Source organism: Azolla caroliniana, unplaced genomic scaffold (assembly GCF_043228905.1).
Source record: "Azolla caroliniana isolate FFs.n. ecotype wild unplaced genomic scaffold, voAzoCaro1.0.p SCAF_12, whole genome shotgun sequence".
Lineage (NCBI taxonomy): Eukaryota > Viridiplantae > Streptophyta > Polypodiopsida > Salviniales > Salviniaceae > Azolla > Azolla caroliniana.
In genome coordinates, this window is record NW_028230447.1 from 7,320,984 (window position 1) to 7,345,451 (window position 24,468).

Here is a 24,468-nt window from a genome sequence, read left to right on the forward strand (position 1 = left end):
TGGGGTGTTCGGGAACCAATGCGACAAGAGGCCTAAATGGTGTGGTGCCCTGCCCACGCTACGGTAAAAGGGTAAATGCAGGTTCTTGTTGCCTGTAGGGAGAGGCTGATGCTCCCGGGGGACGATAGATGTGTCCGGACGGACGCCTCCCGGAAACTATTATGTTGTCCCAAATTAATATGTAATTTAAAAAAAATAAATTTATTTAGTTTTTTTTATCAACAGGGCTTTTTGCTTATATTGCAAATTATGAAACCCTAATCTCTGTTTTTCCCGGAATTGATTTCCTTGAGCTCGCCCATGGCTTAATCCGCACTGCTCCCTCCCTCCATCAGGTAAACTTTTAATTTTTGTTCTCCTTCTTATCACCATCTCTCCGAGTTCCTCCTTCCTTTTTTACCACATTTGGAATTTCACTTCATGAAACAAAACATGGCTCTGTCTTTTTTTGGTATAGATCTCCTTCCAAGTATATCGTCATTACGAAACTAAATCCTTTCCATTATATTTGATTACTAAGCTGTTGTTGTTGGCAAATAAATTGATTCATTCCTTACCGTATTTGATCTAAATTTGTTTGAATGATTTCCTTCCAATATTTGAGGAGCATGAGTGTAAGGTTTTTTTTTGCAATTTAAGCAATAAAGTTTGAATACGCTCGTGCAATGTTTGATAAATATAATTCATTAATTCCTGGTATGTTTTGAGCAACATGATTGAATTCTGTTTTGCAATATCTGAGGAACATGATGGATTATTGTCTACAATTTTGGAGCAATATATGTGTTATTAAAGATGATGGATGAGTTCTTGATATATTTGAGCTAGCATAATTTGCAATAGGAACTAGATTAATGTGGATCAATTGTAAAGAGTGCATGTGCATGCAGAATCTACAAATTTATAAAAACGTGTGCACAGGCATTCTGTCAGCTTTTTGTGTAAATCCATAGTTCTATGAATAAGAGGTATCTTTACTATCAATAGGTCTCTTTCTTTTCACATGAACTAGATCCGAGGATTATATATTTTGAAATATCTATAGTCAATAATCAGTTCAGTTTCTTAGTGTGAATTTTTCTGCTTTTAAACGATTCAGTCTTAGTGTGAATCCTTTGTGATTCCATAGAATCCATGATCTCCTTCAAATTTGTAGACAACAAGAACCACCCATGTCCTAATAAATTGTAATATGAGTAGGAAAAAATTGGATTTTGTCAATTAATGGGCTGTACCTAAGGGACTGTGTGGCTGGTGTACTGTAAGAGTCTGGCCTTCTGCGTATTTGAATTTTTTGAGTGTAGATGTGAAAGCTGATATATATGAGCGAAGGTTACAGTGGAGGATATTACTCTTCCTTCTTCTTGTAGTACTAGTCAATCAATGGGCTGTAGCTTAGGGAATATGAGGCTGGGTGTAGTGTAAGACTCTAGCCTTCGTCATAATTGAATTTTGGAGTGTAGATGTGGAAGCTCATATACAAGAGAAAAGGTTACATTAGCAGATATTACTCTCCCTTTTTCTTGTAATACTAGTCAATTTATGGGCTGTAGCTTAGGGAATATGAGGGCCAGGTGTAGGTAGTATAAGACCCTAGCCTTCTTGTATTTGAATATTTGGAGTGTAGATGTGAAAGCTCATATATAAGAGCAAAGGTAATGGTGGATGATCTTACTCTCCCTCTTTCTTGTAGTATCAAAATCAAAGAGAAGACCTCTTTCTTGTAGTATCAAAGCCAAAGAGAAGACCTCTTTCTTGTAGTATCAAAATCAAAGAGAAGAAAATATTGCTTCTTGCTCATAATCATATACCACTATGTCGAACTATGAAATTACTCTAGCACAACTGTCAATTTCTTCAGATCTTTTTGAATTTAATTCAGAATGTAAATCATTCACTAGTTATGCCAGTTGTAATAATCACGTTCGCTTATGTAATTGGCTTAGCAAGCATGATTAATCAAATTAATGTACTTTCACTTTTCCTAATATCCAAATCCTCCCAGAAGAAATGTCTCCTTTATGCAAACTAATGCTGAAACTATGCAATATTGTTTTGCTTTCAGATATGTCATGCTTAATGTCTTTTACAGTTGTTTTGTGTAGAATTTTGATGTTATTCTCTGCAGGAAACCACGTAACTTTCACTTTTCCTAATATACAAATCCTCCCAGAAGAAATTTCTCCTTTATGCAAACTAATGCTGAAACTATGCAATATTGTTTTGCTTTCAGATATGTCATGCTTAATGTCTTTTACAGTTGTTTTGTGTAGAATTTTGATGTTATTCTCTGCAGGAAACCACGTATACAGGCATAGCTCTCACAAGCATGGCTGATTTTCAGACTTCCTCTCATCATGCACGGTGGATCTTATCTCTTGATGACCTTGTAAGTCGTATGTTTTCTTAAGCGGAAGAACACAAATAAATTTCTTGTTAATAGTGTATGTAATGGTGCATTCCATACAAGGAGGTATTGCTTGAACATGTGTTGACACCGATTCAGGCCTAAAAGGCCTTGCTTTCCCACAGATCCCTAATAGCTAAAAATTAAGAAATAGAAATGTCAAAGTAGAATTGTTTCAAGTCCATATTAAAATTATAAATGAGGAAGGAATAATTTCATTTCTAAATTTCATTAATCCATTGGTTATATGAATATTTTGGTGGGATTTATATATACTAGTTAAGATTTTCCAGAATAATCTAATGTATGTGAACTACCACTATGGAACCTAAATTTTGGACAAGTCTATCTGAATCTACCTAGGGTTCCACCTGTAAGTCTACAAATTTAGTCGACAATAGAGTTCTAAATAAATGGTGAGAAAAAAATATTCCTTTGTTATTTAGTGATACGTTTCTTTCAAGAATGTATTGTTTTAACATGTCTTGAGACTGATTACGTCTAAAAGGAAATTTGGTATTCCACAAGTTTGTTGTAGTTAGAAATGAAGAAACAGGAACAGCTAAGAAAGAGTGTTTCAGTCCCATCAAAGGTGAAACAATTATTTAAAGTTATAATATCCTTTCACGGTTTGGTCAATCCATTCCCTGTATGGAATTATTTTGGGATCAATTCATATTGGTGAATTTTTGTTGGAACAATCTAATTTGTGTGACCTCTTATGGGCATGCCAAAAAATTATGACAACAAATCTATGTGAATTCACTAGGCTTCCACATGGTAGTTGACAAATTGACTATGGCCTCATTTGTGTCAAATAAAGTTGTTTAATCATATGTGTATTAAAGTCCCCTAGTCGTATTATCCCCATACTAGCAAATCTTACTATATCATCGTATTCTATCCCATATGTGGGATTTTTCCAGAGAATGGGGACGTAGAGACTTGATGCTTTAGCAGAGTGGGTAATTGGGGGAAAATACATCATTAATTGCTATAGATTTATTATATTAAGAGAAGTAAAAATACACCAGTATGTTTGATACTCTATTTCATACATGTTTATGAATATTGATTTTGAACCTGTGCCAAATGAGATCATTAGTATTGTCATTGATTCCTCTAAATGAAAAGTGAATGCGACTCACTTAGATGCTTTGATTGATATGTAGGCTTTATCAATGTGAGAATCTTATTTAATTTTAGAAGCTACAAGATTAGAGTTTTGAGTGACAAAATGAGAAAGCTCTGAGTTTTGTAAAATTTTGTGCTTCGATCTTGATTGGTTGAAACCATCATCAATATTCAAATCATGATTAAGGTTTCACATTATTGTTGCAAAACTATATTTGTAATGGAAAACTCTTAATGCTCTTTTGATTTGATAATATGATTGCTCCAATTGTTGGAGGGTGGCAGCTCCAGCCTTGCACTCTCTTTCATCTTTATTATCTTTGTACTGTATTCTCTCCCTTCCCAGATTCTTCCCTCTCTAGAATTTGCAACTCCTTTAATGCTTCTCTCTCTAGAATTTGTAATGCTTTAAATGCCTCTTTTTTTCTCTTCTACTTTTTCCAAGATATTCCCTTTTATTCCTAGTTTTTTGTACCTGTTTGGTAGTACAAGAGCCACTTTACTACCAAACAACCATTTCACCCACTTTCCCCAATTTTGTATAAATAGGCTATACCAGCCTCTTTTGTAAAGACTTTTTTACTTTGGTTGCTACTTAAAAACAAGCTCTATTCCTTGGCTGTGTCTTTGCTCTTTGCAACCATTTTTTCTACTGCTGTCTAACAGCCTTCTCACAGCTTGGCTGTGCCTATTTTGTTTTAAGTCTTCCGCTGCTGCTATTAACAGCTTTTCTCACACCAATAGCTTATATTATTGAGAAAAAGTGAATGAGTTGACCTTACAATATGTTTATAAATACATATAATTGCTCAAGAGGGGTTAACTAAGGGCATTTGGAGAAATAAAGAATACTTGAAGGGTATTTCAGAGTTTAACCCATTTTTAATTGATGTTCCTGTTGGAGGGTGGCAACTCCAGACCCACACTCTCTTTCATCTTTATTATCTCTATTGTACATTCCCTCTCTTCCTTGATTCTTCCCTCTCTAGAATCTGCAACTCTTTAAATGCCTTCTCTTTCTAGAATCTGCACCGCCTTAAATGCCTTTTCTCCCTTCCACTTTTTCCAAGATATTCCCTCTTATTCCTAGTTTATTGCACCTGTTTGGTAGTTCAAGAGTCACTTAACTACCAAACAACAATTTCACCCACTTTCCCCAATTTTGTTTGACTTTTGCTGCTACTTAATAACAAGCTCTATTCTTTGGCTGTGTCTCTACTCTTTGCAACCATTTTTTCTACTGCTGTCTAACAGCCTTCTCACAGCTTGGCTGTGTCTATTTTGTTCTAACAACTGTTCCGCTGCTGCTATTAACAGCTTTTCTCACAGCTTGGCTGTGTCTATTTTGTTCTAACAACTGTTCCGCTGCTGCTATTAACAGCTTTTCTCACATGGTATCAGAGCAGTGAGGTCTCCATATCCTCAGCCTGATTTTTTTGCCAAAGAGCACACAAACCTATCTTCTTTTATCCCTCCCTCCCAACCCTATAGAGGAGGTTCTTCTTTTTTCTTTTCCCCTCATCTGAGCCTCACCTAGCATCTAGGGAGAAGTAGAAAGACCTTGAGCATCTACTTACAGCTGCTGTAAATTGTCCAGTTGTAGCTCAAGAGGAGGATATCTGTGGCCTCAAATGCCACCATTGTTTCATCAACCATTCCCCAACTCCCCAAAGAGTCCATCTTGGATGGGAACAATTACTTGGATTGGGAGCTGCAAATAAAGACCTTGCTACAGTACCATCGTTTATGGAATGTAGTCAATGGTAGTGACAAGAAACCACCAGTAACTTCATCCTCTTCAACCAAATCAGTTGCTGGCTCATCTAACGCTGAGATTGAAGCTTGGCTAGATAAGGATTCTCGCGCTCATGCTTTCCTCATGTTTAATATTAAACTGAGCATCGCTCGTCAATTTCAAGATACAGATGAAGAGACAGCCAGTGAACTATGGACATCCATCAAAAAGAGGTATCATCGAGCTAATCATGCTCAAATGATAGCCATTGAGAACCAACTAGCAAATCTTAAGATTCATGACACTCCCAACATCATGGATCAAATAACGTAATTTTTTACTCTCCAAAAGGAACTAGTTTCTTTGGGAAGCAAGTCAACGGAAGTTGAGTTTGTGCATCGTCTAATGATAAAGTTGCCTGAGTCATTCTCAGCTTTTTGTGACACAATTTGTCTTCTTCCCAACACACCTGACATGAATACATTTCTTGGCATGCTACAAGATAGGGCAACAAGGAAGAAAAGTGCTCAAACTTCCAATGAGATGCTTCTACATGTGAAAAGTAAAGGCAAGTGGAAGCAAAATGGCAACTCCTACAACCCAATCCAAGACCACCAAACAACCTAGCTTACAAGGAGCTCACCTGTCATTATTGTGGCTACAAAGGTCACATTCAGCCCGACTGTTGGGAAAAGAAAAGGGACAATGCCAAGAAATCTTCTTCTACCGAAAGTCAACCTACACCAAAATCAAACTTGGTCCACTCAGCCAAAGAAACTGTTTTCCTTGACATTGAGGAACATTCTTCACATTTTGGTTGGAACAACTACCTCAACCATTGATGAGTGGTTAGTAGACAATGGTGCCACTGCACACATGACATATGACAAATCCATTTTGCATGGTGTGAAGCCTAGTTCCTCCCTAATCTCCATAGGAGATGCCTCAAGCATTGAGGTTTTGTGTGTGGGTAATGTGTTTCTTAACACTTCTTCAAATGATGAACCTGTCGTTCTTCAAGATGTGCTACATGTGCCTTGTATCTCTGCCAACCTACTTTCAGTCTACCGAGTCATGAAGCAAGGTTATGGAGTCTACTTTGATAGCTCAGTTTTGGAAGTCATTGACACCAATAGCCTACAAATTGTAGCTAGTGGCACACAAGAAGGGGGTTTATATCACCTAAAAAGCTTCCATAGCCCCTTGGAAAAATCCAAATCTCATCTTCTTCAAGGCTCTCATGCCTTGGTGGCACAAGAAGATCCCACTTTGTGGCATGCTAGGTTCGGTCACCTCAACTACAAGTCTCTACAAAAGCTCTCCTCTTCACAACTAATTGAGGGTTTGCCTATTTTCAAAACTCCCAATACCCCATGTGTTGCGTGTCTTCATGGCAAGCAACATCGAGAGCCTTTCCTTCATGAAGCCACTCACTGTGCAACATCTATCTTGGAGTTAGTGCACATGAATCTTTGTGGTCCCATGAAAACCACTACTCTTGGTGGTGCACGCTACTTCATGCTTATAATTGATGATTTCTCCCGTAAGGTTTGGGTTTATTTTCTTGTAGAGAAATCTCAAGCCTTCACCAAATTTCAAGAATGTATAGCTCTTGTTGAGAACGAGACATCAAAGAAAGTTCGAAATATCAGGTCCGACAATGGTGGAGAGTTTATCTCCCAAGAATTTCACCATTTCTGCTCTCAACAAGGCATTGCTCGCCTATTTTCCACACCCAATACTCCTCAACAAAATGGAGTTGTGGAAAGGAAGGACCGGACAGTGCAAGAGATGGTTCATACAATGCTATCTCAATCTGATCTTCCTCTCTCGTTTTGGGGTGAAGCTGTCAACACAACAGTCTACATCATCAACTGCTGCCCAACAAAAATAGTTGCTGCAATGACCCCTCACTATCTCAAGACCCCATTACTATCTCATTTTAAAGTCTTTGGTTGTGATGCTTATGTTCACATTTCAGATCATAAAAGGATTAAATTTGAGTCCAAAACCAAGATTGCATCTCTAGGGATGTTCATTTTGTGGAGTCTCAGCTGGATGACTCTAGGATTTCACTTGAGTTCACAGCTGAAGTCCCAGCTCCTCCAGAATCTCCTATTTTAGACAAAGATGTCTCACATTCAAGCCCCCCATCTCCTCCTACTCAATCTCTAACTTCGCCAACAATTCAAACCTCCCTCAACTCCCCCTCCCTCCACACACCAACTTGCACCACTTCCCAAGTGGCTTCAAGCCACCATTGGTGATTCTCATCTCTTCAATGCTGAACTTCATGAGTATACATCTGGTTCTCCGACCAACATGAAAAGAACATGTAAGTCACAACTGCCTCTTCACTCATGCAACTTTGCCTTACGGTGCACTGTTGTGCAATCACAAGAACCCACAACAGCAAAAGATGTCCTTGTTCTTCCAAAGTGGAAAGCAACAATGAAAGTTGAACTTGATTCCATTGAGCGTAATCATACATGGGAGCTGGTTCCATGGCCTTAACATCGACAAGTCATTGGACTGAAATGGATTTTCAAGACCACATACTATGCTGATGGCATTTTGGATAAGCACAAGGTACGTTTAGTTGCAAAAGGCTACTCACAAGTCGAAGGAGTGGATTACGAGGAAACTTTTGCTCCAACAGCAAGGTACACCTCTATTTGATGTGCGCTTGCACTTGCTGCTCACAACAAATGGCCCATTTTTCAAATGGATGTCAAGTCAGCCTTCTATAATGGCGACTTGAAAGAGGAGGTTTATGTTGAACAGCCTCTAGGCTTAGAGATTTCAGAGCAGAAAAACATGGTCTACAGGTTACACAAATGTTTGTATGGCTTAAAGCAAGCTCCCAAAGCTTGGCATGACAAATTTGATACCTTCTTTCTCTCTCTTGGGTTTCAGAACTGTTATGCTGACAGCAATCTCTATGTTTTTTCCCAAGATAATTTGCTATGCTTGATCGTATTATATGTTGATGACCTTCTAATTACAGTGTCCCTTGCATTTGAAATCGAGGAGCTCTACGCTGACATCAAAACAACCTTCGAGATGACTGATCTAGGACTTCTCCATTATTTCATAGGTATGAAGGTTTATCAATCACATAGTGGTATCTTCCTCAGCCAACATAGGTATCTCAAGCAGCTCCTTGAGACCTATAGCATGTCAAGTTGCAGGCCACTCTCCTGTCCAATGGATCCAAACTCAAAGCTATCTCGTGAAGATAATTCTCCCATATTTGAGGATATCACCAAATATAGAAGGTTAATTGGGTCCCTTCTTCACTTAACTTATACCAGGCCTGATTTGTCCTATAACATGAGTATTCTCAGCCAATTCTTAAGTGCTCCAAGACAAAGTCATTGGCAAGCAGCTGTTCGAGTTCTTCGATATTTGGCCAACACGCTCGACTATGGTCTGTCTTTTAGAGGCGGCATTGAGCTTGTTGGATACTTGGATGCTGATTGGGCAGGTGATATTGATTCTAGAAGGTCCACATCTGGCTATTGTTTTATGTTAGGTTCAGGCTTGATTTCTTGGAAATCGAAGAAGCAAAACTCAGTTTCTACTTCATCAATGAAAGCTGAATATCGTGCCTTCTTGGATACTTGCTGTGAGTTGCTATGGTTAATGCAATTGTTTTCTCACATTGGTGTTTTGCAAGACTCTCCTATTGCAGTTTTCACCGACAGCGAAAGTGCTTGTGCCATGGCACATAGCTCAACATTTCATGGTAGAACAAAACATATCGAAGTGCACTACCATTTTGTTCGTGAATTAGTGACTTTTGCTGCTACTTAATAACAAGCTCTATTCTGTGGCTGTGTCTCTACTCTTTGCAACCATTTTTTCTACTGCTGTCTAACAGCCTTCTCACAGCTTGGCTGTGTCTATTTTGTTCTAATAACTGTTCTGCTGCTGCTATTAACAGCTTTTCTCACAGTTCCATGACTAAATTCTAAATTCTTAATAATTGATGTGAATCTTTTGTCAATGATGTGCTGTCAGATCCATGATATAAGCTATGCATGATTTTACTATTAAAACTAATGATTGCAGAGTCAAATCTGAACATTCACTGAACTTTAGTTAAACCTATGATAAAATGATTCTTTATATTTCTTAAAGTAATTGGCATGTTTTTTATTTTTATTTTCAGGTTGACAAGAGACATGCAGCCAACCAAAGGGCTATAGCTGCTCTGAAAAAGGTGAGTAAAAGAGTGTTTCTTTACAGAATTCCACTCATTTTTTATGAACTGAAGTACAAAGTACAATGCTGAATAAAAATGAATGAGGACATGAATTTGAACATATTAGAACGATATATAAATGTGATTTGAGGACATTAACTGCAGCTAAATCATGATGATAAGGGATTTGAGTTGACTTTGTTACACTTTTCTAAGTGTTTCTTGAACATCTTTCTAGTTTTGAGACATTATATTTATTTCTTGGCATATCGGTCTTGCTTGGGCATGCAATTCTCTTGTTAAATCATAGTAGCTCTATTTGCAAGGGGAAAGTTATTGTCATTTAATGCAGGAGCACATATGACATAGCTATAAGGGATTTGAAGTAGCATAGTTGACCCAGATCTTGAGTGCTAGATACTTTCCAGGAAAATGACGAATCAGCATCATTTTGTAAAAGTCAGTTCTATTTTTGGTAAACCTGGCATACATATATAATTTGGAAATCTATTTTGATCCATAGTTGCTGAATTTTAGGAATCTTGTTTCTGGACATATCTCCTCTAAGGAGCGACTTTCTTAAGAAGAGTAGGTGAAGGAATAAAAGAAAGCAAGGGAGGTGGAATGAGAAGGAAAGAAGGGGAGGATCTAAGAAAGAGCAAGAATTGGAGCTGTATGACCAATATCATGAAGAATCAGTGCAGGTTAAAGAACAATGAAAGTGAGGGAGGATTGCTGATGGAGTAGCAAAGGCAATGAAGAGGGATGGATCTTGCTTTTATGTACCTGAGGTCTCAGCCCACACAGGGACAAAACTAGAGAGTCTACTAGTTGTGTTGTTACATTTCATCGCCAAGAAACCTTAATTCCACGTATATCAGAGAAGTCTATTGCAGATGTTTCATACTCAATAAGAAAAATGTCACTGGAGAAATTTACATAAAGACTTTGTGGGCTCTAAGCAGATTAGGTAATCAGGAGAGGGCTAATCACAGTTCTTAGAGCAGACTGATTCACCAAACATGAGTCTTCCAATATTTACTTATTTTATAATAGGACTTGTGATATGTGTATGGTTACTAAAGCTTACGAATAGAGTAAAGGAAAAATATTGCTGCTTGGTATACTCTTATCAGTCAAAATGCTCAATTAGTGTGTTACTGTATGTAGTATGGTGCAACCCGTGTGGAAGTTCAGGCTGATGGGTCTTTGGCATATCCAGGGGTTCCAATCACAACAGATGGTTCAGGTACGTAAGTAAATCTTGGTAAAGCAACTTACTCCTGCAAGTTTGAGCTGATCATTTAAATGTAAAGTATGTCATGTTGATAGCAAATGAAAAATCAATCACACTTCCTGAGCCTCTTACGGTGGATGAAGAGACTTTGATTCAAAGGTTCTATGAACAGAAGATTCAACAAGTCTGTGCTGCATTTAGCTTCCCCCACAAGATTCAGGTCACTTGAGGCGGTTTATGGGTAATCGTTTGTCATTCTTCTGTTTCATTCTGATGGAAAACTGAATAGTTTACATTTTTTAACTGTAGGCTACAGCGATATTGTATTTCAAGAGATTTTTTCTCAACTGGTCTGTCATGGAACATGATCCCAAACAAATTATGTAAGATGATTTAATAATTTTTCTCTGACTACACTAAAATACAGAAGCTCATTTTGAAACCACTGTTTTCATTGTTTTGTCTCTCAATGGCTGCCAGTGCTTTGTTGTCCTCATCGTCCTTTTTTCTTCTGCTATGCATTCATGCATTTCTAGTGAATCTACTGCTAACAGATATATTGCAATTTCTGTGATTCACTTGTGTTCATTCTGATCTTTGTCCCAAAGACTCAACAGGACTTATATCAAGACGTATAATTTACCCTGATCATATGTTTGCCTTGTTTTTTAGGCTTACTTGCATATACATATCATGCAAAGTTGAGGAATTTCATGTGTCTGCTGAAGAATTTGGGAAGGGTATTCAACAAGATCCTCAAGCTGTGCTTAAGAATGAGCTTTGTTTGTTGCAGGTTTGTAAGATGTCTGGACCACACAATGTTAAGCATATAAAATAATTACATGTTAAACAGAGAATGTTTCACCTCAAATTTCCAGGGATTGGAATTTGATCTGATTGTTTATGCTCCATATCGTTCACTGGATGGTTTCATTATCGATATGGAGGTACACTAAAGACGTTACTGCCTTTAATAACAGTCATGAGCATTTCTTCATGGCATATGGTTTTTGAAATGTTATTCTGAAGGAGGTTTGTAATATTTGCAGAGTTTTTTCGGTTCAAAAGATGAGGCCTTCTTGCAGAAATTGAAGGTTTGTCATATTAATGTATTGCAATTAAAAAACCCATTCTTGTTAAAACTATGTTTTTGTTTCTAGTGAATGGTCTTTACAACCTTATAAATGGTGCCATCTCCTGGAGGATATAGTTTCAAGATAATGAGACAATATGGGAAATGGAAGTTGGTGCTTGCTAAGGGGCAGGAAAAATAACCTTTAGAGGCAGAATGTCCAGATTTTTATTGCAGCAATACTTATCAATGGCATGTGTATGATGAATGATTGCACAACACTTATTTATATATTCATAATTGTAACCACAAATTTACAACGAACCCTTGTTGAAATTCTTTTTGTATCTCTATTACACTGGTTAAACTAAATGCAATCAATGACACTTTATACAGGATCTAAAAGAAGCTGCAATGTTTGTTGTTGACAATGCTATGTTGACTGATGCTGTTCTTCAGTTCCCTCCTGGTCAGGTTAGGTATAAATGCAAAAGACTTGTTTTTTTGGGTGCTTGTTTTGCTTGATATTATAGCTGTTATTGTATCTGTGGCATTTTATTCTTGACAGATGGCTATTGCAGCCCTATACAATGCAAATCTGGAGAACAATTTGATTGATTTTGATAGGTATGGCCACCTGAGATATTACTGAATTCTGCTCAGTATGTTGGCTCCACTCATTCATTATGCCTGTCTGGGAATTGCGTTAGGTATCTGAAAAGTGTGGCAGAACGTCAGTCGAGAAAGTTTTCCTATTCAGAGCTAATTGACCGAGTTCATTCTGTTATTCAAAAGGTAATGTCAAAAGTTGTATGAAGTATTGTTATCATAATAATAGTTCTTAAAAGAAACCATTCTATTGCAGATGAAAGAGGTAAGGTTTGTGAATGAAGATGATGTGAAACGTATTGATCGCAAACTAAAATATTGCCGAAATCCAGCACTTCAAGATGAGTAAGTCTGTTATAAATAGATGTGTATAGATATAGGGTCCACATTAGATGTTGGTATGGACTGACATATGGATTTCTTTTCTTTCAGAAGTAAAAAAAGGGAGAGAAAAGGAAAACACAAGACGAAACGGTCATCACAGGATGCAGCTGCAAAACCTGAGGGACTCTGATATCACAGAATATAGATGTGTTCTTCGAGTAAGAGCTGTGTGTTGGTTCAAGGTAGCTGTATGTGCTCAGGGTTGAACAGTATCAGATGGAGGAAGTGGTATAGATCAAATTGCCATTCTCCTCGACTTTCAGCTTTTGGATGTAAGTCTGTTATTGCCAGAGAAATCTGGTCATTCTCGGCTGAGAAAGCAATTGAAAAAAAAAGCCTGGAAATGGAATGTGGAATCTTTGTGCAATGCACAAGGCAGGAGGATCACATACAAATGTAGAGGTGGTGCTCCCTTCTGATGAGATTAGAAATGGTAAAAGATTTTTCATGTGACATCATAGTGATTGAATGTAGGAAGCATTTATTTCTACATGTTAGGGTGTAGGGTAGAGTGCTTGATAAACACAGGCAGAGTGTTAAAAGCCGCTTCCGTGTACTTGTATTAAACATTGTGATTGAACTAATCTCTTCATACACGACTCACAGATATGCAAATATAATCTGTTTTGTGGAATTGTGGAATTGTATCATGCATCTGCAGGTCGATAAGAAAAGATTGCAGATCTTAATAATTGTGGTGTACCTACTTAAAGCTATGAATGGTCCTTTCATGTATTTAGGTGAACCATTTTTGTTTAGTTGTTTGGCTGATTCTCCGCCTTATCAGCTAGAGATGCGCACCTGTCCTTAACTGGTTGGTATGCTCAAAGCAAGCCTATGCTCTGAATACATTAGCATGGAATAACGTGATAGGACTTCGGTCCTACTGTGTTGGTCTTTGAGATCGGAATAATGATTAATAGGAAAAGTTAAGGGCATTCGTATTTCATAAGTCTTTGTCAAAGATGTTTCCATTAATAATAAAAAATGAAAGTTGGGAGCGTTAATACAATTAGATACTCTTAGTCAACCATAAACAATGTTGACTAGGGGTTGGCAGATGTTAGTTGAGGCATTGGTCTTAGTACATAGTCTAGTTGGCCTTTTGGGTGTAGAAACCAAAGAGATTCCCAAAATCTTTAAATTTCACAGGTGAAGTCTAGTTGGCTTTTTGGGTGTAGAAACCAAACAGCCTCCCAAAATCTTTAAATTTCACGGGTGAAGTCTAATTGGCCTTTTGGGAGTAGAAACCAAAGAACTGCCCAAAATCTTTAAATTTCGGGCTCACCTACTACTGGTTAATTGACACGAGTAATTCCATTAAAGGCAAGTACTTCTGGGAAATTTAATATACCAGCATGCAATGATTGATACTTTCAAAACTGTGTTTGAATCAATATTTTATAAGCTTTTTACTTGCAACAATAATTCACCAGTTCGAGATGTATTAATGTTTAAATACATCTGCTTAAAGAGAGGTGAGACGAGAATAAAGATGACCTCCAGTCTGTTCCCAGATATCCATAGATCCTCATGATGCTGTTTCTTTCTTGTTAAAATATTTCGGCAATGAGTGAAATACGGGAATACCCATGCCTACTATATGGCCAGGTGCCCTAATCCTTCTATGTCAAGTTCAAGGGTTACCTATATATAGATCCCCTTTCACCATATCTCAGAGCCTACACTTATGCATCATACTGGAATATAAGAACTCATGTTTGCCATTGGGTCATGTGATCTAATCAATGTCAAACTATTAGGTTCTGAGAAATGAAAGCTATTTAAGGGAAGGCCATAATAAATGATCAGGCCTGAACAGAAGCACCTGTGTTAGTTTTCTGGGCTGTGTCCTCTAATTGATGTCAAACTAGTTTCTAAGAAATGGAAGCTACATAATGCCAAGAACAAATCATCAGACTGGAACATAAATAAGCGCCCATGTTTGCTATTGGGTTGCGTGCTGCAATTGACGTTTCTAAGAAATCGAAGCTACGGAAGGGACAGCCATAATAAATCATCAAACTAGAAAATAAATACCTATCTTCACTATTGGGTCATGTCCTATACTTGAACATCAAGGGATAACCATAATAAATCATCATACTCCAAAATTAAGCACCCATGTTTGCTATTGGGTCGTGTACTCTAATCAATGTCAAATTATTAGTTTCTAAGAAATGAAAGCAATGCAAGGGATGACCATAATAAATCAATGGCATTTTAAGCACACTCAGCAGCTTATGCACATTTTTACGTCAAATTATTAGTTTTACATCAAGAAATGATATAATCCATCTCACTACAGTGAGTTGGAATAAAAATAAGAACATTACACCACCTATTTGATAACATTACAAATCTATATAAAAACATCCCAAAATATGTGACAAAGCCTTCCCATTAATGAAGTGATATGCTATGCTCAAGTGGCTCATTTATTTAGTTTGATTTTACCTGGCACCTAAATCTTTTAATTTGTTGTGCACCAAAAAGGGGTGAGCAAGAGATTCAGTTAGTCTTTGCTCAACATTATTTGACACAGATATTTGTTCTTATCCGCTAGAAGAAAAAACGCACCATCATTCATAGACGAACTAACACTTCAAAATGAAATTTCAATTAATAAATATACCCATGGGAAATGAAATGTACACATTCTACAATGACGGCTTTCCAGTATAGAACATAAAAGTTGATAGCTCACCAAAGCCCCGAACAAAAAATTATGCTTTTTTGCCACATGATTAAGTGCCTGCAAACACCTCCAATTGTGTAAGAAACAGAAATGAAAATCATTACAATAATGATAGTTTTCTTGTGCTAGCAAATGCATCAGTAATTATTGAGAGACAGCATATTTCTGTCAGATGTCAATGTGAAATTTGAAGGTAGTCCTAAAGGCAAATACATGAAACTGCTCTATATCATTATGTTCTTTTTCTAGAGGCTAATCTGCTCTTCCTCATTTCCTTTTCTAGCGGCTAATCTGCCCTTGACCATTTCTTTGTTGAAATGTCATAAAATGCATTAAATAGTTCTTTAAAACTTACGAGTTTGAGGCATCATAAAATGCAGAAAACTGTTCTCTACCAATCCTATGTTTGAGACATCATAATACATATCAAACTGCTCTATATCATTTCTCAGTTGAAACATCAAATGCATAAAAGTGCTCTATATCATATATTGAGACGTTTCAATCACTTAATATGCAGCAATCAATTCTCATAAATACCAGTATCAAGGTCTCCAGACAAGCTTAGTGTGCGACTGAGTTCCAAACGATATTCGACACCTCTCATGTGATGGCCCAACAACATGCACCTGCAATAAATCATGACCTTCAGAAAAGAAAACACTACCCCTTCCCGAATTGATGCATAATTTAACATTATATAATACAGAGATGCAAGATATTTACAAACCAGAAAAGCAATCTTGCAAGATAGTCACGATTCACTGTAAGCACAGATTGTGATTGTAAGGGGGAAGAACTACATCTTTTAATGCTATCCTCATCCCATGGACCATTATTAATAGTGCTTGCCCCTCGTGGACAACCATATTGCAGATCTTTATGCTGTAGCTTTGTTGAAGGATCATCAAGAAGCCCACTGATAACATGTTCAATCACCTCCTCCACTTCTTGTGAAGTGGGTCGTGATAATTCTGCCACCTGTCGAAGAGTATGCATCATGAATTGACAACATAGAGATCAACCATTGGGATTTGATGCAGAAAAGAACATACATTGGGATTTAACAATATTAATACTCAATTTCCACTTGTGTAAAGTACTCTTAACAAACAAAAATACAAAATTCCAACCTTATCAGGTGGCAAACTCCGAAGGTAGTCCAATAGGTCATTGTTTTCTTCTCCAACTATGGTTTGCACCTGAAGGCCAGAAGTGATTCGCTTACGATCCTCGAGCTCCTGAAGTGAAACCACATTCAACAGATGGCAATGATTTTGAAAATTGATATGATCAATCATTAGTTTCTGTTATTTCCTCTGATGGGATCATAAGTGTTCTTACTGTCCCAAAAACTGTTAAAATCCTACAGAGACTTTAGATAGAATGAGGATCCAAGACACTCCAATCTGTCTTAGAACATGATCAAATGTAAAAATCTAAAATTGTGTATTATAAGATGAAGAATCCACATAAAACTGCAGCATCAGTAGTAAACACATAGCTCACATGAATTTGAGCTTCTAAATACATTATCTTCCAAGCGTCTCTGAGATTCTAGTTCTCAACACAGTTGAGCTTCTGCACTGGCAACTCTTGAATGTTTCCATGTTCCAAGGCATCCAGATTATTTCTTCGTTTATGTAAAATCACAATTATAAATGGTAGTAATGGACAATTGTACAAGGTGCAATTCTTCTTAATACACGAGTAAAACAACAATTATAAAAGGTAGCTATGGAAAACTGAACAAGGTAAAATCCTTCGTAATACTTACACTCAGAATTTCTGGTTATTAACATCTAATTTTCCTAAATGAAATTTCAGCATTTCTGTCTTTTCCTGTGTCCAATTGATCTAGCACCATTTTTGGTGAATTAAACATGATGCAACTGGTGCGCTTGTCACCATGTAATATAAAATTGCCCGTATAATGTTACACAACATACAAACTATAAAGAGTTTCAAATCTTAGACTGCAATCTTTTTTAATCAGAACTGTTTGACTTGTAAAGTAGCATTTTGCCCATATACTGTGATCCAGAAGACAATTTGGGATGAGGCCATCTCCATTCTTCTTCACTTGTTGATCAGACATCATTCTTCAAAGATATCAATCTTCATTCTTTGTAACAATGTCTTGACTCCGCCTATTTGACAGCACAAAATATTAAGTCTAAATAAATTGGAACACATTATTGAGATTATCTATATAATCTAGTACCGAAAATGGGATACCTGATTGATCAGCTACAGAAAAATTCACTTTAGAGAATGACAGCAGCTACTTTTCTTGACCGTATATTCTATATGGAATCTTCAAGATCAGGTCATTGAGAATTACATCACCTTTCCTTCATGTGATCATTGTCCTTAACTAATGCCAGAAGCTAAATTGATTGCATACCTTGCCATGTCACTATACTGGAAGGAACTTTTTTTTCACATAGTTAAACCAGTATGCAAGGCTCTCCACCATTTATCTTCTAGGGAAAATTAATGTAGTGCTAGATCTTTTCAAATTTATGTTTATACACTTAGTCGAAAATTTAACAAAACTGAAACTAAGGATTCCTATAAAAAATCTCTCTCCTGTTTAGGATATATTCTTCTTTGATTGATCAAAGAATATACCATAATAAATAGATGTCCTAGTCATTCTTAATAATAGGTGTCTTAGTCATCCTTATAAACAGCTGTCTTAGTAATTCTTAATCATGATTGCTATAAAAAAATTTAAACTCTCACTATTATAGTTATTAATTAGCAATGATCAATGGAGATTGATTTAATAGTGCAATTTCTAACCATTATTCGTTTAAGATATATCAGTTTGATTACATGATTCTTGGATCAATCTCACTGGCATAATTTTAGTATCCATGATGATTAATCTTATTTATTGTGAAGATTACTTTTTGAATAAATCCTTCTAATCATCTAAAATAAAAATCTATGAAAAAATAAACATGCACACATTGATTAATCTTTCTACATAACTCTAATTGCACAAATTGCTCTTCCTTAACGAGGCACAGAGAGAGAGAGAGAGATTCTTGCTTGCTGGATTTTGTGGGGTACCACAACAAATATGTAGGCCAAAAAAAAGGAGAGTTGATTTGGCAGTTTTAAGACCTATGTTGTATGGGAACCTTGTCCCCAAACGAGTTACATTTATGCCTTCTAGTATTACAGCACCTCAGAGGGTTTACCTTGCCATATGGCTATTAATGACGTCGTTGAGATAGCAAGGTTTTGTATTGTCATCTTGTTTTAATACAGACATACGTTTACAGGGAAAAAACGGAGAGAGAGAGAAATCTTTCTTACGGTAATAGAAAATTTTCTTCATACCTATTCTCAGGAGAAATGTTTTGAAGAAGCAGATGGAATTTTTTTTGAAAAGGTCAATCATTCTTTTGAAAATAGCATTTTCTATGTAATCCTCCCATAGTTCTAAAACCATTGATATAAGTATTAGTTTTCTTTGATTTCTTACTAAGAGAAGCATTAATTGTCTATATTTAGACTAAAGAGAAGCATCAATTGTTTGTATTTAAACTAGAGAATCAATGATTTTTTGCATTTAGAGTAACACTGAAACTAGCTCTCATAATTTCCTTTTTAACATGTGCATACCTTTGTAACAGACATCAGCTTTCCCTTGAGATACAGGACATAATTCCTAGTTTCTTCACTCATAGGACCAAGTGACTCGATTGTTTCAGCATCATCCTCGATAGAGATTTTTCTTTCATGAAAATTCTCCAGAGAATTCTCAGCAATAATATTTTGTGTTTCTTCCTGTGGCATGTTCTTAAAACTGTCTCCTTGTTTTAAGCGTTCTTCCTGATTTGTGGATGGCTCATCTTGTTGACATCCAATCTCATCGTCATCAGAGGTTTCTAAACTCTTTTGGAGACACAATCTATACTCAGCATTTCTTAATGTATATCTGCACAATTATTAGAAGAATAGAAAATTATAAACTCTTTTGAGACACAATCTAAACTCAAGACTCTGTTAATGGATAGCTGCACAAGCAAAGAAAGAAAGGAAACTCTAAACTCTTTTGGAGAGAGAATCTATGCTCAACACTTGTAAAGTGCGCAAATAACCAAAGAAGAGTGGAAATTCTAAGCTCTTCTGAAGAGCACCAGTTATTACTTTACCAACTCTAACATTTTTTCATGGATAACTGCATAAGTAAAGAAAGAAACTCTGAAGACTTTGGAGACAGTCTATACAGCATTTCATAATGTGTAACCGTACAAGAAACAAAAGAAAGGAAGTTCTAAATTATTTTGGAGGGACAATCCAACTCATGAAGATTAAGGTTACACACATAATTATAACATAAGTAATAACTACAGAATGACTTTTGCTAATTACATGATTTAGAGTAAGCATGCACTATGCTTTAGTTACTAAAAATAATTTGGGCTTGCACTGCTAAGAAAACTAGGAATGACTTTGATTAATTATCATGTTGATTAGATTCAGCAAACGGCAATGGAAGAAAGAAGTATTACAAACATAAATAAATTCAGGCATCCAATGGCTTATATCAACCGTAAGAAAGCTTTGTACATGTCAATAGAATCAAGCAACTAAGATCATCTGAAAGTTTTATACACTCAAGCTTTATATAAATCATAACAATACATCAATCATAAGAAAAAATCACATAATCATGCATACAATGGCTAATGAAAATCATAAGAAAGCATCACAAAATGTTAGCCTAATCAACCATCAAATGGGCAAAAAAATGTGAATATAGCCAATGGCTTATTACAATCATATGGAAGCATAACAAATTTTGATTAAATAGAGCAGCCAATGGTTTACAATGCCAATTAAATACATACCCAGTCATCATGGAAGAGACCAGCAGTTTTGCCAGCGGTTCTCGAGATGTCCCAACAGTTACATGGAACTGATCAGAAGGAAGAATCCCTAGCATACCAGAGACTGTTCTCTTCATTGCATCCGTACTGTCAGGTGATGCCTCTTTACTGATTTGACTAACATCAAGAGGCTTTACCTCCTGAATAAGGCTAAGAAGTAAAGAAGGTTCCTTCAAAGAAACATGTAAACTCAATGTTAGGTATATGCATCGCATACATACCTCTTTTGTATATATATGTATGTATTTATATAAATTCTTTCTATTTATATGTATATGCGTGTCTGGATTTTTTATTTCTTACGCAACCTATGATCCAAACTCTTTCTTTGCAAAAAGAATACTGCCCCCTCCATATAAATGCTATCGCTTATTTTGTTACAACATGATATGGCATTTCTATATCATGTGTATTTATCTCTCTTCTGTGCTTTTCCAGCCCTCAAACACTGGCAAATCTCATACACATAATAATCATAGCATATTCACAATACATAAATATATTCTCAGCCTTCAATTACTGAATCCAAATGTTCCATCATACTGGTAATGCATACATATGTACGTACATACACACACACACACACACACACATATATATATTGGGATATGCAACATATGAATCACTTTTCTTCTTCAAATCACAAGTACGCAAAGAGACAAGTTACATTTACTCTTGATTTCAAAGAAGCATCTATTGATGGAGTTTCCCTCTTCAAGTTACAAGAATACAAATTTGCTGAATTTACCCCTACGGATTTATTGTTACTCTCCAGATCTGTGGCTCTAGCTCAAAGAAGTTTGGGTTTTAGTTGCATCTACTGCATAATTTCAATTTGGACCTACTATTCACTGTTTAATTGTGGATTTGAACCAATGACCCAAGGATTTTCAGTCCTTTGCTCTAACCAAGAACGACTCAAACAAATACAGCACATTTATGATGATGTTGAGAACACAGCAGCATATGGAAGGATTTTTCCCTCTTTGAATTGAAAAAACTAAACAAAGAAATAAATCCACTTTGAAATATGCAGCATATGGACAGATTTTTGCTAGACTTCAAATTACATATAGGTTATACAAAGCAATACAAGATATCTAATTGACTAAGATACATCGATAAGCACGGTCTATGGAGAGATTTCCCCTCTTTGAACCAGATTTGCACAAAGCCATACACAGCTATACCTACTATACCTTCAAGATAAGGATGTTATTGATGGTTTTCTTGCTTTCCAAATTACGAGAATTGCATAAAGAAATGCACAATATTTATTGTGCATTTAGAGAACATGAGTAGTAGAATCATCTTTGAATTACAAGAATTTTGCAAAGACATAAGTTACATTTACTACTCCTTTGAGATCATAGGCAGCTTAGGATGGACTTTTTCTCTCTTCATTGAATTACAAAAATTAAATGAGAGAAGGGCACAAGAATGTATCATGCCTTACGTTAAGCAGAATACAAAAATGAAGGCTATCCCTCACATACGAGCAAAATATGGATGGGTTTTTCATATCTTTGTAAAACATGACAGTATTAGATGAAAGAAGATAGATTTTTTTTTCACAAATCTTATCAAATATAAAGTTTGTGTACCTTGGCCAAAGAATTCTTCCAAGAAAAGTTATGGTGATCTTTGTTTTCTTCATCTTCGTTATCTCTATTGTAATCAGATCCATCTTCATGGAAGCTACGACCTCCAAGCTCACAGAGGACACTCTGCTGATGAATTAAAGAGCGCTTATGAACACCTGTATAATTTTTTAGTCGAAGAAGATCCAAAAAGACCGTGTTCCCATAGAGTTCTTTCTGACGAAACGGTCTCATGTAAACAATAGTACAAACATTGGATCTTCTGAAGAAGTACAAGAACGAGTTGGTCGATGGTGAAGAAGAAGAATAAGATAAATTACTCTGAAATAGTGGCCTGTACTGAGCAGTGCACAGAGAAGGGGGGAAATTCGAGGTTCCAGACATGGATTTATTGCAACTTGAAGAGGAAAAAAGAAAGAGAGAGAGAGAGAGAGAGAGAAGATTATTACAGCAGCTGGCTATGGCGCAGAGGTAGATGGAATATAATCCATGGCTCTTAATTACAACACTAACCACAATATTGTATCACAGATTCGAAGATCCCGCTGTGCAGAAAGATCTAGAGATATGGAAAAGGGGGGAGGAGGAGGAGAATGGAGAGGCGAAGGAGATGACGGCGATGGCGAAGGATCCATAGCCACACAGAAGAAGAAGAAGAAGAAGAAGAAAAATGTTGGAATGAGAAGAAGAAAGAAGAAGAAGAAGAAGAAGAAGAAAAATCTATGAATACTCCAAATCCTTTACCTCCACACACACACAATACAATACAATACAATACAATACAATACAATACAATACATACATACATACATACATACATACATACATGATACATGATACATACATACATTATACATACATACATACATACATACACATACATACATGATACATGATACATACATACATTATACATACATACATACATACATACATACATACATACATACATACAATACATACATACATACATCGACGTGTCTATTTCCACCTAAAGTCATAAAGAGGGAATAATTGCAGGCCATGGCATTCCTTCCTTGAGAGGGAATAATTGCAGGCCATGCATGGATAGTGCAGGTTGCTCAGCTCAAAGGGCACGTGCGATCTGCACTGTCCTGATCTAGATAAAAGAAAAGAAAAGAAAAGAAAAACGCGCCAACAAAAAAGCTGCTAGTAGTCGTTCGCTCGACTCACCTGTTACAGTCGCCCAACTTCCCTCTCTTCAATCACCTGACACTATTTGAGTCACCCGACTTCATGATATTCAGTCGCCCAACTTCCCTTTCATCAGTCGCCGACACCACCTGAGTTGCCTGACTTCCCTCTCCTCGATCACCCAACGCTACCTGAATCACCCGACTTCCCTCTCCTCAATCACCCAACACTACTTGAGTCGCCCGACTCACCTGTAGTCACTCGACTTCCCTCTCCTCAGTCACCCAATACGACCCAAGTCGCCCGACTTCACACTTTTCAATTGCCTAACTCACAGGCAATCGCCCGACTATAGATGGCAACGGTCGTCCGACCAAATTGTGGTCACCCAACTAATACTCCCTATCGAATCAAAACCCTAAAACCTGTCATTTTTCACATTTCTTATACGAGATTGTTAGGGTTTGTGGAGGCAAAAGAAAATTAGCCAACCGTCGACGTGCACTTGAAACAACATCTTCATTGCCACTTGCTTACTTCCCAATTATGTATTTTATTTGTTTCTACTTTTTCTACAAATTTTTTATCACTATTTTCTTTCTCGTTATATGGGATGTGATGCCACAATTGTTATTTCGTATCTCCCCCCTTGTTGACGCTATTGGAAAATTTGCATAAATGGGATTGCATGCTCATATATTTCATGAAAATGGAAAACATATATTTTAACTCTTCTTTGAAAAGTAATTTGTAAGTGATCATCTTCATTATGTTGATGACATTATCTTCTTCGTTTAATCACACTTATGCAAATGTACAACATCATGATATATATATATATATATATATATATATATATATATATATATATATATATATATATAGATCAATATTCACCTTGGTATTAATGAAAAGATGTCCAAAGGCTACAAAGAATCCATACAATAAAGTATAACCTTCCTACCCACTTCAATCAACTAGTAGCGGAAGCCCTCATGCAAGGTCCTTCCACGATGGGCCCCAGAAAAAACCAACTTGGCGGAGCATATCTCCACTTTATTTTCTCCCCCAAAAAGGTGAAGACCTCAACATTTTTCCAAATTTCTCGAAAATGTTGTTGCTTATGAAACACAACATCGAGCTCACCAGGTATTGCCTCATATTGACCTCTTAAAGTATCAGGAGCATCAACCATATCTCCTTGACTAACTCAACCACATCAGTTTGACTTTCTAAAATACACACTTACATCTTGCCTTCCATAACCCAAACTACTAAAGAAGATATCGTAGACCAAACCTTTCCCTCTTCCAAACAAT

The 24,468-nt window shown here is 36.6% G+C and overlaps 2 protein-coding genes across 3 annotated transcripts; one reads left to right on the forward strand and one right to left on the reverse strand.

Moving 5' to 3' along the window:
• The first annotated feature begins 214 nt into the window (after window positions 1-214).
• Window positions 215-13,238, forward strand: CYCH;1 (cyclin H;1). 2 transcript variants are annotated; one of them, XM_087328844.1, is made up of 14 exons: window positions 215-335; window positions 2,297-2,389; window positions 9,451-9,501; window positions 10,654-10,732; window positions 10,816-10,940; window positions 11,030-11,103; window positions 11,393-11,513; window positions 11,599-11,667; window positions 11,770-11,814; window positions 12,189-12,266; window positions 12,361-12,419; window positions 12,503-12,587; window positions 12,658-12,746; window positions 12,834-13,238. In XM_087328844.1, the coding sequence occupies exons 2-14, from the start codon at window positions 2,330-2,332 to the stop codon at window positions 12,913-12,915; spliced, it is 1,017 nt and encodes a 338-aa protein (XP_087184970.1). In that variant the 5' UTR covers window positions 215-335; window positions 2,297-2,329; the 3' UTR covers window positions 12,916-13,238. The 2 variants fall into 2 exon arrangements, with proteins under 2 accessions (XP_087184970.1, XP_087184971.1); XM_087328845.1 differs by having other exon boundaries at window positions 264-335; window positions 2,313-2,389.
• A 2,145-nt stretch (window positions 13,239-15,383) lies between these two features.
• On the reverse strand, window positions 15,384-22,668 carry LOC147856993 (uncharacterized). The gene is made up of 7 exons (XM_087328348.1): window positions 21,998-22,668; window positions 20,355-20,563; window positions 19,123-19,438; window positions 16,617-16,724; window positions 16,214-16,464; window positions 16,024-16,112; window positions 15,384-15,540 (listed from the first exon to the last, which is right to left on the reverse strand). Exons 1-7 carry the CDS (start codon window positions 22,376-22,378, stop codon window positions 15,533-15,535), a joined length of 1,362 nt encoding a protein of 453 aa, XP_087184474.1. The 5' UTR covers window positions 22,379-22,668; the 3' UTR covers window positions 15,384-15,532.
• Between the last annotated feature and the right edge of the window lie 1,800 nt (window positions 22,669-24,468).